The sequence below is a fragment of the Manis pentadactyla genome, chromosome 11, assembly GCF_030020395.1.
Source record: "Manis pentadactyla isolate mManPen7 chromosome 11, mManPen7.hap1, whole genome shotgun sequence".
Taxonomy (NCBI): domain Eukaryota; kingdom Metazoa; phylum Chordata; class Mammalia; order Pholidota; family Manidae; genus Manis; species Manis pentadactyla.
The window spans coordinates 37,346,083-37,362,082 of record NC_080029.1 but is presented as its reverse complement, the minus strand read 5'-3'; the positions used below and the strand labels follow the sequence as shown (position 1 = coordinate 37,362,082).

The following is a 16,000-nucleotide window of genomic DNA, read 5'->3' as shown; positions in this document are numbered from 1 at the left end:
AAAAACACTACAATCATCATTATCATCAGAGCATCAGTGATCTCTGAGTGACCAGTGTTAAATAGTCTAACATCCATGAGACTGAGGTTCTAGAAGAGGAGGATGTGGGGACAAAGGGAAGAAAAAAATATTTCTAGAAATAATGCTAGGATACAAAAATAATAACAATGTATTGTTGAGTTCTGTAACGTATGAAGATGTAAAATGAATGACAACAGTAATACAAAGGAGTGGGAAGGGGAAAATGGAAGTACATTGTTGCAAGGTTCTTATCATACTTGACATGCTGTAACATTATTTGAAAGTAGAGCAATGACTTTAAAAAAACTAAACAAAAAGTTATAGTTCAAAAAAAATTCGTAAGTAAAATACCAACAATCTAATAGAAAAAAAAAAAAGAAATGCTTTGAATAGGCAGTACTGGCAGAGTCAATTTATTAAGTAAATTATGCTATGTCAACACACTGGAACACCATGTAAATGTGAAAAAACTAGATAGCTTTATATATAATAGGGAAAGTGCTAATACAGAGAGAGGCAGTGTAATACAGCAGTACAGTGTCATTTTGCAGCCAAACTCCCTGGGTTTCAATTAAGGCTCTGTTATGTACTTGCAGAGTCCCCTTGAGCAAATTGCTTAACTTCCCTCTGCCTCAGTTTATTCTGTAAACCAGTGATATTACTCATAGGATTTTATGGGGATTAAAAGAGTTAAGTCATGTAAGGCATTTAAAACAATCTCAAGTACAAAATTAGTATTGATTATATGTTTGGTAAAAGAAAAAGAAAGTGTTCACAATATTCCCAAGTAAAAACAAGGTCCAGAATAGTATTGTATGTTATTATTTATATGAAAAATAAACAATGTATGTCCACAAAAGTAAAGACTATCTCTATAAGGCTAAACAAGAAATCCTTCTGGAAGAGATCCTAGTTCCTGTAGAACAGAAAGAGAAATGTACTCTTCTCTTCAGATTTTTAAGTAAATATTGAATTTTCTACATTTATTATAAGTAAATATAATTTTAAATCAAGAATTCATAAAGACTTTAAGATCACGAAAACGTGCACTTTGAACACAAGTATCATGCTAGGTAAAAAAGAAATCAAGAAGCAAACCAATTTGATTTTTTAATAACCTGTGTTTCTTCCCAGAATTACGACAATGATCAGTTTCCCTGGGCTCTTGAAGACTTTTCTGGCCTTTGTCATTAGTGACCTACTTCTGTAACTCTTACTTCTTGCCTTTCTTCATCTTTTCATGATCTCACACATATCTTCCTTTATTGTTTCAATAAACTATATTTTGATAGAATATCTTATATGCTTTTCTTTTCCAAAGCTCTAATTCCGTTCACTGAATTTATTTATGGTAGGAAGACAGAGAAAAAGGAAGGGTGATCAAATCAGTATTTGATTTCAGTCAAAAACTTTGTTCAAAATACAAACTTTGTGGGTACTGCATATGTATACACATACACATTAGCTTTCCAAGACAAAAAGCTGTTTTTGTATTTTAAGAACACAATCATATCTATCTAAAAAAATATTATGGCAAAGATTCTTTTAAAATCATGAAGTGATTTGAAAAGTTTTCTGTGTAATCACTGGAGTCTGACTGTAAGTTTTAAATTTGGCCTCTGACTTACTAGCTGGGTTATATTGAGTAAATTACTTCACTCCACCTCAGTTTCCTAATCTGTAAACCTGTATTAATAATAAGGCCAAACACTGGGATGCTGAAAGACAAGACTAAATGAGGTAATAGACACTTTGATGTCTGACCCATAGTCTAACCTTAATAAATGCTAATAATGTTAGTAATAATAAAACTATTATTATTATTAAAAGTAGTAAAGGCATATGGATTAGGAGGGAGTGTGTTTGGCTATAAAGTGTGTGATGACAGTAATTTTTTAAAAATGAAATTATTCTAAAACTTTGATGTTACTAAATCAAATATAGAATTAGAACTCACATACCATATTATTTAACAATTAAGAATTTTTATTTCTGGAAAGAACATAAATACAAAAAGGAAACTTTATTTTTTATTTTAGATTATTCTTTAAGGGACTATGTTCTTAAAATCTGATGCTCCTTATTTCTTATTTTTTCCCAATTTGGGCTACAAAAATGCCAATGAATAATATGAGAGTAATAATTATTATCCTGGCCAATGGATCTCAAGTTATTTAATACCTGGAGAAATGCCAAAACACTTTCCGTTTTGCATCACCATAAAATTTTTTAAAAAATTCTTCCAGTATCAAGTAACTGCTTAGCACCATAGTGTTCCAATTACTCTCTTTTTATTATAACATACCTGAAAAAGATCCAAAGACTGGATTGCAAAAGAGCCTAGACAGCAATGTTGGAGAAACATAAAATACATTATAAGGATTAAGAGTTAATTTTACCTAAACTTCCATAAAATGGGTAATTTCCATAAAATGCAATACCCCTCACTTATCTAATGGATCAGAATGGAGGAAAGTGAGAGTAAAATGCAGAAATCTGCACTTTATATAAGCCTCCAAGTAAGTTTTTGTCTACTGTCATTTTAAGAACAAATGAAGAAAAAATGAAACAGAAAGGGTTAATTAAAAAGGCTCTGTGTCAGAGGTGAAACTCAAGCAGATTTCAAGTAGGAACATTACGTGGCAGGGAGGAATGGAGTAGCTCTTCCAAACCAAAGGGATGGTATGTGAGATAACTCAGTTTCCAGAGATGTTTCAACATCCTAAGCATAGAGAAGTAACCACACCTGCTCTGAATAAGCAGTACGGGCACAGAAGTAAAGGGCTGTCAACTAAAACAGCTATTAATTAGAAAAACATCAGGCTTTCATTGTTTAATTCTTATCCCAGTTTCCAGTATTTTTTTTTCCATTACATACTCTAGAAATATAAGCCTCCAAAGTACTGCAATACTGATAGAGAAGTGGACCAAAACAACTTCAGCAAAGGAAGGAACTTTTGTTTTCAATTCAACATAAGGATTAAAAGAAAAGCAAAAAGGTAAAAAAGTCTTTTTTTTACTGACTACAGTCAAACATTCACAAAGAACTCTTAGGTAACTTTCAAAATAGTTAACCAAAGGATAAATTTATTCAAGTTTAAAAGTTTATCCAAATTTAGAGTGAAAAAATGTAAAATAAGACATTTAAATTAATTTACAAGATTAATTCTAATGTAACTGGTCAGTTTCCACATCTGTAAAATGACAGTTTGAGACTAGGTGATTTCTAAAGTCCTATTTAGCTCAAATTCTAAAACTGTACAACATACAAATTCACCAAACTTTGAATTAAATATACTAGGTTGTTTAAAAACTATAAATGTAAGCCTATTCTAGTAATTCAAATAACCCTGAAATGTTAGAATATTGATAGCTGCAACCCATAAACAACCCAGCAGCACTGTTTTCACATTTCCTGTTAGCATGTGCTCTGAATGAATGATGAGCGAAAACTATTTTCTGTTACTTGGACTGCTAATATTAATAGCACACAATACAGCTACGCATTTAGGAGGAGTTATAAAAGGCCCTTATAGTTACAGAATCCTAAAAGTCTCATGAAAATAAGAGAAACATCATTAGCTAAACAGTAAATACCATGCCAAACATAATTCAATGACAATCTTAAATTGCAAATTAATTAGATTAAATGGAATTTGAGATATTTATTCATCATGCAAAATAGGCAGCATTACATTACAACCTGAAAACCTCTATGTATCTCTTCTGGTTAAATGGGAAAAAACTGTCCATGGTACTTTTCATTGGTAATTCTGCCATTCTTACTATGCACATTACATATTTTCCTTGTTACTACTATAAGAGAGATACACTGCACAGAAGTGTCCATGGGGACAAGATTTTATCTATATTGAAATTAAATCTAGGATAAGTAAGCTTATCATAATGGAGTTTTACATGGATGTGTATTTCTCAATGTAAGATGATTTCTTACTGTAATGGGGGAAAAATGAGGAAGTCTGATTCTTTAGAGTCTCCATAATTATAAATTTTATTCTTAAATTAAGGCACTGGTCTGCAGGACAAACAAATCTCCTTATAGTTTAAATACAGATAAAACAAGACAGCAGTGTAAGAATAAATTTTGCTTCTATATCAAAGAGAATTAGATGTTAAACCTAAGTAACATATAAAGACCATGAAAAATTGAAAAATGGGAAGCCAAAAAGTAGGCAAAATAAAAAACGTTTACCATTAAAAATTCATCTCTGTTACACTGACCCTGCTGTCATATTTGCCATTCTACAAACTCACTAGTCTGACCAACGACCTCAATTTTAAGAATGACTTTAAAACCACGCATTTTTAAAGCTAATGCAACAATAAGACTGCAGCAGGTCGACAATTTATACCACAGATCAGTGATCCAGAAGATAATTAAACTCTGTGCCTATCAGCAATTAGCAACCAGAGCTCTTAAAAAGAGAACTCACGCTGTGCCCCTTTAAGTTCCATAAAGGATGGCTTTCGTTTGAGTCATTACTTCATTGCCCTGTGCTTGTTTTGGAATTATACTATGGTTTTAGAAACTTTGGCTCAGAGTAAAGCTAAGACTTCACCTGTGCCTGAAAAGAATCAGTTTGGAGGAAGGTGCCGTTTATTACGGTGAAACTGGGTCTTAGTTACCTAACGATTATAAGGACATTGTAAATAGTCACAAATATATTGCATGCATCTCAAGAATTAAAACCATTTAAAAACTCAACAGAAGCCCAATGATAATACATTACTCCACGAACAGTGTTTCCTTTAAGTTGTAAGAAAACATTACTATTAAAATAGAGTTTGTAGGCTAAGACTCCAGTTTTCTCCTGATCATTTAATGTTTCTAAACCTAGAAAGAGCTTGTTTGCGGGTACTGTGAAACCTGTACAATGAGGGTTTCGGGAGGGGAACCGCCCAATTAAAATAACTGAGAGCGAAGAGAACTCCGAGGTCTGGAACTCCCCCAGGCTGAGCTGGCAAGGAGAGGGAACCTTACCTGCCAGCGGCCATAGGTGAGGAGGATCATGGAAATGGGGATGGCGGTGCCGGACATGGCATGCGTGGAGGGCATGCTGTACTCGGAGTTGTAGAAGACCTCCAACTTGACCACGGGGGGCGAGGCGGGCCGCGGCCAGCGGATGATGTCCTTGGTGCACTGGCCCAGGTACATGACCAGAACCCAGATGGCCACGAGCCTCCGGCCCACCAGGGGGTCCAGGTTCCAGAACCAGAAAGGGAAGAACAGGATGTAAAAGAGTTCGTTGCCCAGCTCCGTGCCGAAGCAGAACAGGTAATAGAGAGGCCAGTTGCTCACGTGGGCCTGCTGGCCCTCCTCGCCCGTCAGCGAGTTGCGGCGCAGGGCGCCCGCGCGCCGCGGCGAAGCCGGGCCTAGCTCGGTGGCCAGCCCGTTCCCCATGCCGTTGGGGGCTCCGCCGCCGCCGCCGCCGCCGCCGCCCGACTTGGCGGGGCACTGATTGCGGTCGCTCCCGGGCGGCTGAGGGCCTCCGGACGTCCCTGGCTGCCGCTCTCGGCGTCGGGAGTCTCCGGCCAGGGGCGCCTCCGCCTTCTCCTCATCCTCCCTCGGGTCGGCGGCTGCCGCGGCGGAGCGACTCAGGGTCGCTTCCACCCCGCACAGCCGCTGGAAACGGGCCACTTTCTGCGGCTCCTGCAGCCAGCCAACCAGCTGGGCCAGGCGCTGCCTCAGCGACATGGTAACGGGACTTGCGCAGCCCGCGGACCGGGGCACGGCGGCGGGAGGGCGGGCCGCCCCGGGCGCAGCCCCGAACCGTCCCCGCGCGCCTGGCTAGCGGCAGCGGCGCCTCGCTCCACCGGTTCGGTTCTGGCGGGTGACGGCGCCACAGGCCGCAGCGGCCGCCGCACGCCTCCGCCCCGCGCGCCCCTCCCTCGCCGCGCGCGCTCCGCCACCGCCCGCGGCTTCCGCGCGCCGGCGCGCACCGCGCCCCACCCCCGACTGCCGCTCTGGGAGGCGCCGGGCCCGGCGGGTCCGCCCCGAGCTCTCGGGCGGCGCCTGGGTGCTGAGGCTCGGCGGGTGGCTGCCCGGAGGCTCGCCTCCATACCCACCAGGCGTCGCGGCCCTCGGCGGGCGTGACGTTGCGCGGCCCCCTTCCCCAGCTCCAGCTCTGGTACCCCGCTAGCTGTTGTGGCCGGCTTCCCTCTGAGGAGGGCGGACCCGCAGAGGCCACCATCCCGGTGCGCGCTTCGGCGGTGCCGCGGGCCAAGCACCGGGCAGTCTTGCTGGCACGGAATCAAACGGTTAATGGTGAACGGAGGCGAAGTTAATCACCGTACGTCCGGAATCGCTGGACTCGAGTAATTACATGTGACTACAGAGCTGTCTGATACAGAGTTGGTGTCCTGAAAGCCGCGAGCCAATTGATCGGTGGTGGCAAGACTAGGTGTAGATGCTAGGACAACTTTGTGTCATAGATGAAATATTTTGGTACAAGTTAAGAGATGACAGTTATATTTGACTTACATGTAGAAATTTAATAAACTCTTACGGCTAGGGGGCTTGCACAGAAGAAATGTAATTGGTGCCTGAAAGCAGTGTGTAGATTTTTGAGTTTGGTGGGGCTGATTTAGAGGCTTAACTTCCGTGTCTCACAAGTTACAAACCTGAGTTCTAGAAAGAATTTTTATTAGAAGGTCTCTGAACTCTAATTCCAGGAAGTTATTTCAGGTAAGGTGCATGTCTGTAATTAAAGAATTTGAACTTCTTCCAAGAAACAGGCTGGAAAATTCCCTTCTCTTGCGTCATTAGAAACATTTTCTTAATTTCCCAGGGACAGTTATTCTCCTCCTCCCACCCACTTGCTAGGCTGTGGCCACAGAAAAATGAATAAAGCATCATCCCTGCCCCAAAGTTGCTCACAGTATGAATGGAAGACAGACAGGACCACCTCTTAAAGCACTGGCAGACGTACAGTACTAAAAGACATAATTTGCTCTGCAAAGGAGAAGAAACAAGTTGACTAGGAAAGGCAAGAAAGGTGTTAAGAGGTGACCCTGTTATGCTAGATCATAAAGAGCAAAATATGAACAGGTAGAGAAGCCCATCTTAGGAAGAGATAAAATGAATAAATACCGGGGATAGGAAGGTGCAAAGATGTATTTAGTAAACAATTAACAGCCCATAGGATACACAATAGGAAGGGTAAGTGATTGCAATGGGGTAAGAAAGAAAAGAAAGGACCAGATTGTTAAGGCCTTGAATCCCAAGCTAGGGATTTTATTCTTTAGGCAGTGGGGAGCCATGGAAGGTTTTTTTTAAATTGGTATATGGTTGATATACAGTATTATAATGGTTTCAGATGTACAACATAGTTATTTGATAATTATGTACATTAATAAACATTCATCATGGTTAACTGTAATTTCCTCCTGCTACCATACCAAGAAATTACAATATTATTGGTTATAGTCTCTATGCTGTACTTTCATTCCCATGACTGCTTTATAATTTGAAGTTTGTACCTCTTTATCCCCTTCACCTCTATGGACAGTTTTTAAGCAGACAGTGACATCATCAGAGCTGTGCTCAGAGGTAACTGAGAAGGAAATCAAAGATGAATTTCAAGAGGCCAGATACCAAAGGCCAAATAAATAATCAGAAGATGACTGCAATAATCATGTGAGTGGGAATGAGAGCCTGAACTAGGACCGTAGTTCTGGGAATTGAAAAAAGGGGGATAGATTTGAATAGGATTTTAGGAGTAGGAAATAATTAAAGCATTTCATTTGGATTCATAGGTCTGCAGGCAAATAATAATCCATCCCTGATTGGAACACATTTTCTCTGATACTGAGGAGACAAAATCTGAGAAAATGTGCAAATATATTTAAAAAATTTAAAGCCAGACATACCAAACAGTTCTAGAAAGTGAAACAAAAGCAGTCACTATGTAGAGTAAGCAGAGAGGCAGCCTTGGGTTTCTGTATGAATAGTTTTGTGAAACATTTGAAAATAAGGAGCAACTTAGTTTGTAGAAAGGTGGGAACAACCTCAGCGAGGCAGTTTACACATGCTTTTCTGTCAAAATAATTTGTTTATAAGGGGATTATTCAGTTTCATCCAAAGAATTTCCAACTCTGGGGACTGAAGGGCCTAAAGATAGCAGAGAAAGAGGAAAATATATAAAACAAAGTAGAAAAGTGATCTTTATACCCCACAGCTAAATTATGACTCCTTCAGCACTGGTGTATTTTGTCAGAATGAAATGGGCTCTCTAAAGGTAATGGAAACAAAGATGATGGGAAAATGGGAATTTGGCCTATGACTGCACTAAAGAGGATAAATAATGCAAGTTAACAAGACTTGAAGGGACTGACGCTGTACTGTTGTTACAATAAATCTGTTAATGATCAGGACAAGGCCTCAGCTGTAAACCAAAGCATCACAATGAAAAGAACGGTAGTTCTGATGGGTTCTGTTTACATTTACTCTGAACTTTTCATAATAGAATATCTTAAAACCTAATAACTATTTCAAGGGCAAAAATAGGTGAAGGGTATTAAGAAGCACACATTTCCAGATATAAAATAAGTCATGGGGATATAATTGCAGCCTAGGGAATATAGTCAACAATATTGTAATAACGTTGAGTGGTGACAGATGGTAATTAGACTTATTGTTGGATCATTCATTATGTATGGAAATATCAAATCACTGTGGTATTCACCTGAACTAATTGGAAAAAAAATTCAAATATAAACATTCTGTGGCAAGCATTTTTATATCAAAGCATGAACATTTTTTAAAAAGAAAATATATTGCTGCCACGTAAGGATATAACTATATGGATGTGATTCAGTGTCTTTTCTGCAAAGCCAAATATCTTAGTCCATATTCCATAATTAACATGTTAAGTAAATTTTTTCATATCCTTCTCTGTACTTCAGTTTAACTTTTTATGTAATATTAAAATCTTTTTGAGATTCATTACTGTAAAGGAAAAATATTGCCATCATTCATAATGGAACCTTCATAAAAGTAGGAAGGAAACACAATATACAATCCTAGCCTTGGACATTTTACCTTGGACAGTAATTTAATTTAAATTTGTATTTTGTTGTCATGCTGGGTTGAGGTAAATCACTGATTCAACTACTTTTACAATGAGGTCAAAGAACTTTATCTTTGGAAATATACCTTCTAAGTAGTTTATGTTCAAAACTATGTTATACTGTATTGTATACTGTATTTGAAAGTTGCTAAGAAAGTAGATCATAAAAGTTCTCATCACAAGAAAAAAAACTATGTGAGGTGATGGATATTAACTAAAATTGTGGTAATCACTTTGCAATGTATACATGTATCAAATCAGTATGTTGTATACCCTAAACTAATACGATGTTCTATGTCAATCACATCTCAATAAAAGAGGGAATGGGAGAAAAAACTATGTTAATAAGAAAATGATAATACTCATTTTAAACTGTCTATTCATTATTATCAATTTATTTTATTTTGCTTACCTGAAACCCAACTTTATTTCTTGTTTAACTACAAAATGCATAGTGCTACCTATTTACCATAAATTATTACTATCACTAGAATATTTTGACATGTGGGTATGTAGCATATTATGGGCATCAATAAATGGTGATTATGAATTTGTTATATTTAAAAGATTAAGCCTATATTTATTAAATTATTTACATATATACCTAATGATTTTATACTGAATCTTTTCTTATTGATTTATAGTTCTCAAAAATAGGATTTCTTCTTAATTCTCAAAAAGATGTCTGTCATAGCACAAATGTAAAGAAAATGTGATAAATACAGTATACATAAAATTTCAATATTATTAAGTTTTCAAAGCTTGATGTTTTCTATGCCCCAACCTTTTAATCACCTTCTTCTAAAGTAAGATTCTAAGAAAAAAACTTTAGAGAAAAAATAGATTAAGAGTATTCCAGACAGCAAAATAAATGGCCTCTCACCCACTAATGACCATGGAATTCTTTCCTTACCAGACAGACCATTTGCACTTTTATTTTAGCCCAACTCTAGTACTTTTTTTTGCCATTTTTTTCTTCCTAAGATTTTTCCCCTTTATTTGTTAACGTCACTTTCGAGCTCTACTTTTCTTATTCTTAAAACCTTATTTGTGGCTTTTTTTTTTCACCAATAATTGGTAAATGGGTGTATATCCAACTCAGAAGATTTTTTTTTTGAATTCAGGACTTGAAATCTCCAACCATATCTGCCTATTCACTATTCCAGCATCATCTTAGTAGGTGTTGATTTGTCTCCAATACATTTATGTTTGTAATATTCTAAATCATCCATTAACCAGAATGGTTAATTTAATTTCCTAAATAATGTAAACTTTCTATGAACTTTAGCACTTAGTGAAAATATTTATAAAATGTGTTTGGTGTATTTTCAAATTGTATTTTTGAAAGTACAGTAGAATGAACAACCTTTTTTTGCATTTTTTATTATGGTCAAAAATATATAACAAAATTTACCATCTTAACCTTTATAAAAACCTTTTTTTGTGTGGGGATATTTGAGGACTTTGATGACCTTTAAAATCAGGACTGGAAATGGACTCATAGAATTGTAGAGCTGAAAGAGTTTAAAAGCTATCTTATTAATGTCCTCATTTTATGAGTCATTCGGTTTACTAATTTAGAAAATTAAGCATCAACCATGCTAGATTTCTGGAGAGGCAATGATATTAAGACACATCTTGTGTTTTCAATATGCTCATTTTCAGAGAGTCATGATGAGTGCCATCAAGTACTATCATCCTTCTTCCAGGCTCCCAGATTAGATAACTAGAGGTGTTTTTTCTTTTGAGTTTTCCTTGTCTGAATTCTCTAATCCATTCCTTGTTCCCACTGCTAACAACCCTAAGCCTTGTTCCACTGACAAGGAAGAAGCATATTAAGAAGTGGTTGAGGATTTGTTCATGTTATGAAGTGGGATTTCAGATTCACAGTTGAATCTATACAAAAAAGCTATGATGGCTGCTTCAAGAAATTATGTATTTACCTTTTAGGTCCATCATAATCAGTTCGTACCTTAGCAATCCAGTATGATTTCCAAAAGGAACAAGGATTCAGCCTCCACCCCAGTCAGGTGTGTCTTTCATTCATAGACTACCTAGATCACTAATTAAAAGCCTCCTTCTGTACCTGGACCACTGGCTTTCCTTCTGCCTAACCATATTATGCCCCATACGTAAGGTCCATGTCTTTTATAAAGTACCTCAGAAACTGAACACCTGATATGATCTTGCTAGCAGGCTGCGCAATGGATTCCTCCAGGTGATCACAGGTTGGGCACCTACCTTCTTTGGGTCCAAGAGATTAGGTTCCCTGAGATTTTTGTATTTGAGGCCAGTGAGAGATTGGGATGATCTTCCTCCAATGGCTAAAGCTTTAGCTTCTAAATTAGAAATATAGTAGACATATTTCTTCCTTTAGAGAAAGCTAGTTAGCAGTGAAAGAAAGTGAAATTGCCATACAGACAGCAACAGACACAAAAGATTTCGAAGATTTAACAAGGTTAGAGCCCCCTTGTTCCCACTGTTTCTAAGGGCTTCCTCTGCAGCCCTGTCTTTCTTGACATTTGACTGTTCAATCCTTCCTTGATTTCATGAGCCAGTAAATTCCCCCTTCTATTTGCTCCAAGTGGGTGTCTGTTATTTTCAAATAGAATGCAGTCACACAAGTGGTTCGAGGCAGAATTAGAACCAGAAGCCAGATCTGATTCCTGTCTACAGCATTGCCAACAAACAGTGCTACTGTCCCTTAGAGGCAAGGACCTAATTCTTTTTTATTTTCTTTCACTAAGATAGTGCTGGGAGCAAAGGAGACACTGAATAAAGCCTTGAAGGGTTACCATAAACATATGCAATTCACTGGTATAGAGAAAACACTACCTTGAGTCAGAAGAGCTGGGTTTCCATCTGCCACTGAACTTACTCTACAGTCACAGGCAAATAAATCACTGATAATCTCAGAGGCATAAATCCACATTGTGAAATGGGAAGACTAATAGTCCCATCTACCTTATAGGATTATGGGATGGCTCAGATGACATTATATAGGTAAGAAAATTTTAAACTACAAAGTTAACAACCACAAACATATAACTGTAGTAGTTATAGAAAATTGGACTGAGTGTGCTGAGGACAAAATATACCTTGGAAATTTTACTTAAAGAATTGAATCTGATATCTGATTATCATTTTAGATCACAATTCAAGTACCAGTAATTATCTCAAAGTCAACATATTCAGATAGAATGCATTGTCTTCATACCTCTGTCTCTATCTGCCTCAAATCTCTTCTCCACACTGTTTTCACAACTGCTTTCTGAAAGGCAAACCTGGTCACAGTTCTAAATCCTTCAGTGTCTCCCTATTGCTTTCAAGATAAATACAAATTTTACTCTGTTTTTTATGAAGGAACATTTAGGTCTCTCAGGATACATGAAGAAAACAGGTTCCTGAGGTCTAGTTTACTCAGAACCTTGGTTTCACAGAAGTTGCTTGGCAACTACCTGTCCTTTGCTTCCCCTGCCCCCCACCCCGCATGTATACATGCTAAGGGAACTTTAACAAGCAGGGTCAGCACAGCCAGGTGTCATCATCCTACCCTTGCCACTTTCTCTTACCCCTGCCCTGATACCCTCACTCCCTATTCAGTTATTCTGAAATGAAGTTCTCTGAATAATTATGTTTCTGTGCATTGGTTCATGTTATTTCTCTCTGTCTTGAATTTAATTCTTTGCATTTCTCACCTGGCTGAGTCTTTCAAGACTGTCTCCTACAGTAGACTGTGAGTTAGTTGCTGTCAGGAATAGTTCCCTTGATTTTTATATCTCTAGCACTGTAAATGTTTACTAAAAAACTGAATGAATACAAATAAGTGAGCTTTGGAAATCCATTCCTATAGAACTCCCCTAGAAAGATATTGAAGCCTAAGATTGTTAAAATGTATAAGGTTGATTGGCTCATTCCCAGCATAGCTGTGGGGTATAAGATGTCATATATATGACCTTGTTTAGTCCTTATACATATCTTTGAAGAAACATGATGATCCTTAGAGATGCCATAGGTTCTGGTCAAACCAGTGTGTCACTAGCTATTTGGTAATAAGTTATTTGGAATTTTTTTACTTAAGTCATCACTAAGAGGCAACAAGAAAGTGAAGCTTCTCCCTTTTGGACAGCCAATTTTGATAAGAAAGGTAACATTAATGGGATCTTATTATGCAATATGTACTGTTTGATGTGCTTTTCAGATAGTAACTAACTTACCTGTAATGACAACCATGTCGGGAAGGTCTTCTTTCTGTCTTCATCCTACCTATGAGAAATTGAGGCACAGAAACATAGAATATGCTAAGGTCATAGAACTAGTAGGTAGGAGAGCCTGATTTTAGGTGTCTGATAGCCGAGTCCACACTCTGAACACAATATGCTATATTGTCTCCCAAGAACTCTTAAAACTGCTGTATCAATCTTTGCTATTCTTTTATTACCATCATTATTTAGCATGCCATCTTCTGCCTTATAATAAACAACATTCAATTGACTTTTAAGTCTTGAACTCTTACATTGTATTTAGTTGGTCACTAAGATATAGTGAATATACATTACACAAAATGTTACATAGAGCCACAAAGGAATGGAATAGTTTTCCATTCATTTTCATTAAAAGAATCAATATTGAGTGCTTTCCAAATGCAAGGCATTAACCTAAAGGCTAGAGAAGATACAAAGAGGAATAAGGTACTGTTCTGTTCTCAAGAAGCTTACAATCAAGAAGGAGAAATAAAAAAGTGTATAAAAGACAGCTATTTTAAATGCTTTAATGGACATACACAGTGTCAAGAAAATGATAGTGGAAGAGGTTTATTCCCACCAGGGAAGGAATAGCATTTGTGTTGGATAGAAATTCAGACGGGGAGTTTTGGAGAGAAAACATTGAAGACACAGATAAAGAAAATGGACAAATACAACAGGAGAAAGGAAGGCAGGTTTTAGAAATAGCTGGAAGGGCTCAAGGGAGGAAAAAGAAATGAGGCTAGACTTTGTTGTGGAAGACTTTAAAGTTATGCTAGGGAACAGAAAAAGACAAGTAATGACTCTGTAGCATCTTACTACGCTGATGGACAGGGACCGCAATAGAGGGCGTGAAGACTTGATAATATGGGTGAATGTCGAATCCACAGTGTTGTTTATGTGAAACCATCATAAGATTGTATATCAATGATACTTTAATAAAAACAAAAGAAAAAAAGTTATGCCAAGGAATTTGGATTTGTTTTTAGGCAAGAACAAAAAAAAGGCAAAAAGAGTGCAAAAGAATGCTGAGTCTGTAGTAGTCTTTAGGAAGATGAATCTGTTAGCAATGTGAAAAATTAGATACAACTGGAGGCTGAGGAAACCAGTTAGTAGTGGGCAAGGTGAGGTTAATTACGGTCTGAACAAGAACGGTAGCAAAGAAAGAGATGGCAGAGGTAAGATATTCAGAAAGTATCTCCATTTAGTATGACATAATGTAAAATCAGTTCAAGAAATGTCATACCAAAAGATGGACTATGTCAAAAAGCACCTCTGAAAGGGTTATGCAGCTGACAGAGCTGGGTGGCAGAGAAGGACTGCTGCGGCAGGACCTGTGAGCATCCGAAGAGCTGGGCAAAACTGGTGTTTCTTTTGTTGAGAGGAGTGAACCAAAGTAGGAAGAACTGGGTGTGAGGACATGAGACAGAGGGTGGGGGTGTGATGGGGCAGTAAATGAAAGAACCCTGAGGTCAGACTCTTCTCAGGGAGCTGCTCTTCAGGAGGGCTGTGTGGGGTGCAGGCTCTGGGTGCGCCAAAGCTCAGGGTCCTGGGGGAGGGAAGGAAGCTTAACCAGAGTGTGGGCAATATCAATTGTTCCTATTGGTCAGTGAGGACAAAACAGTTCAGCTAGTCATTTATGAGGCAAAGACTGGGAACTTTGAGGGTTTGTGTCTGGCACTGTAAGCAAGGCAGACATCCTGTCTAAGTCTATGGGGAAGGGAGGTTCCTTGTAGTAAGCTATTTTCACCAAAGGGTGAGGGGATTTCTTAACCTTCTGGTAAAGTTCAACATTGTCAAACAAAGGAAGGAGACATTACTTCATACTCTGATTCCTACTGAGGAGTTAAAGTGTTAGTATTCTCTGTATGTCAGGCCCAAACCTATTTCAGTTTCATTTCAAGTCGTCCACTGTGACATACCCACATCCAGTATCAGAACAGACTCCAGTATAGGTTTCACCTGTTCTCTGAAAGTAGTGCGTAAAGCAAAGAAGCAATAACCATTCATTTATATTGAAAAAATTTTGGGCATTCCCAGATCCAAAAACTAACCCCTCCTTAGGCTTTTCTGATGCCTTAAGACAAATCTTGCTAATGGATGTACAAAACAAATGGAGATTAAAGCACAAATGTGCACAGACACAGTTCAAAGCTATGGTGGCTTGATGCAGAGATGCTGAGTGTGGTTCATGGGGAAGGAGCCCAGAGCCACTCCCACTGCTTAGGGTGCCCACTGCCTCTATAACAGCTCACTTACTGCAAACACTAAATGCTATCTTCACTTTTCACCTTTTTTCGTAAAAGTGAAAATTCTCTTCAGTTAACAAAAACGGATATGTCTTTCATAAAAGCAAAGTGGCATGATGCAAACTTTTGAAAAGCAGGGAATATCTGTATTTTAAAATATATTTGGAGTATAGCCATTCCATTGTTTTCAAACTAGTTCTTATTGCAATTTAATGCCCTGTGCTTCTTACTGAGAATAGAAATAGTTGCCGAGACCACGATTGTTGCTGAAAGGTAAACTGCAAATGGAAGATCTTAGGTTTTGAACCTGTAGTTTGAACACAGTGGTTTTAATTGTTGACAGTTCAGGATAGCAAGAAGAGTTGGTATAAAGCAACCTTAGATTTTCTCCATGTGC

The 16,000-nt window shown here is 38.2% G+C and overlaps 1 protein-coding gene across 1 annotated transcript in view; it reads right to left on the bottom strand.

Annotated features, from left to right (window-relative positions):
* SGPP1 (sphingosine-1-phosphate phosphatase 1) overlaps positions 1–5,911 on the bottom strand; it is a 37,223-nt gene extending 31,312 nt beyond the window's left edge. The window contains exon 1 of the mRNA XM_036896279.2: positions 5,024–5,911. Within this exon, the coding sequence (XP_036752174.1) occupies positions 5,024–5,737 (714 nt within the window). The 5' untranslated portion in view covers positions 5,738–5,911. The remainder of the gene's footprint in view (positions 1–5,023) is intronic.
* Between the last annotated feature and the right edge of the window lie 10,089 nt (positions 5,912–16,000).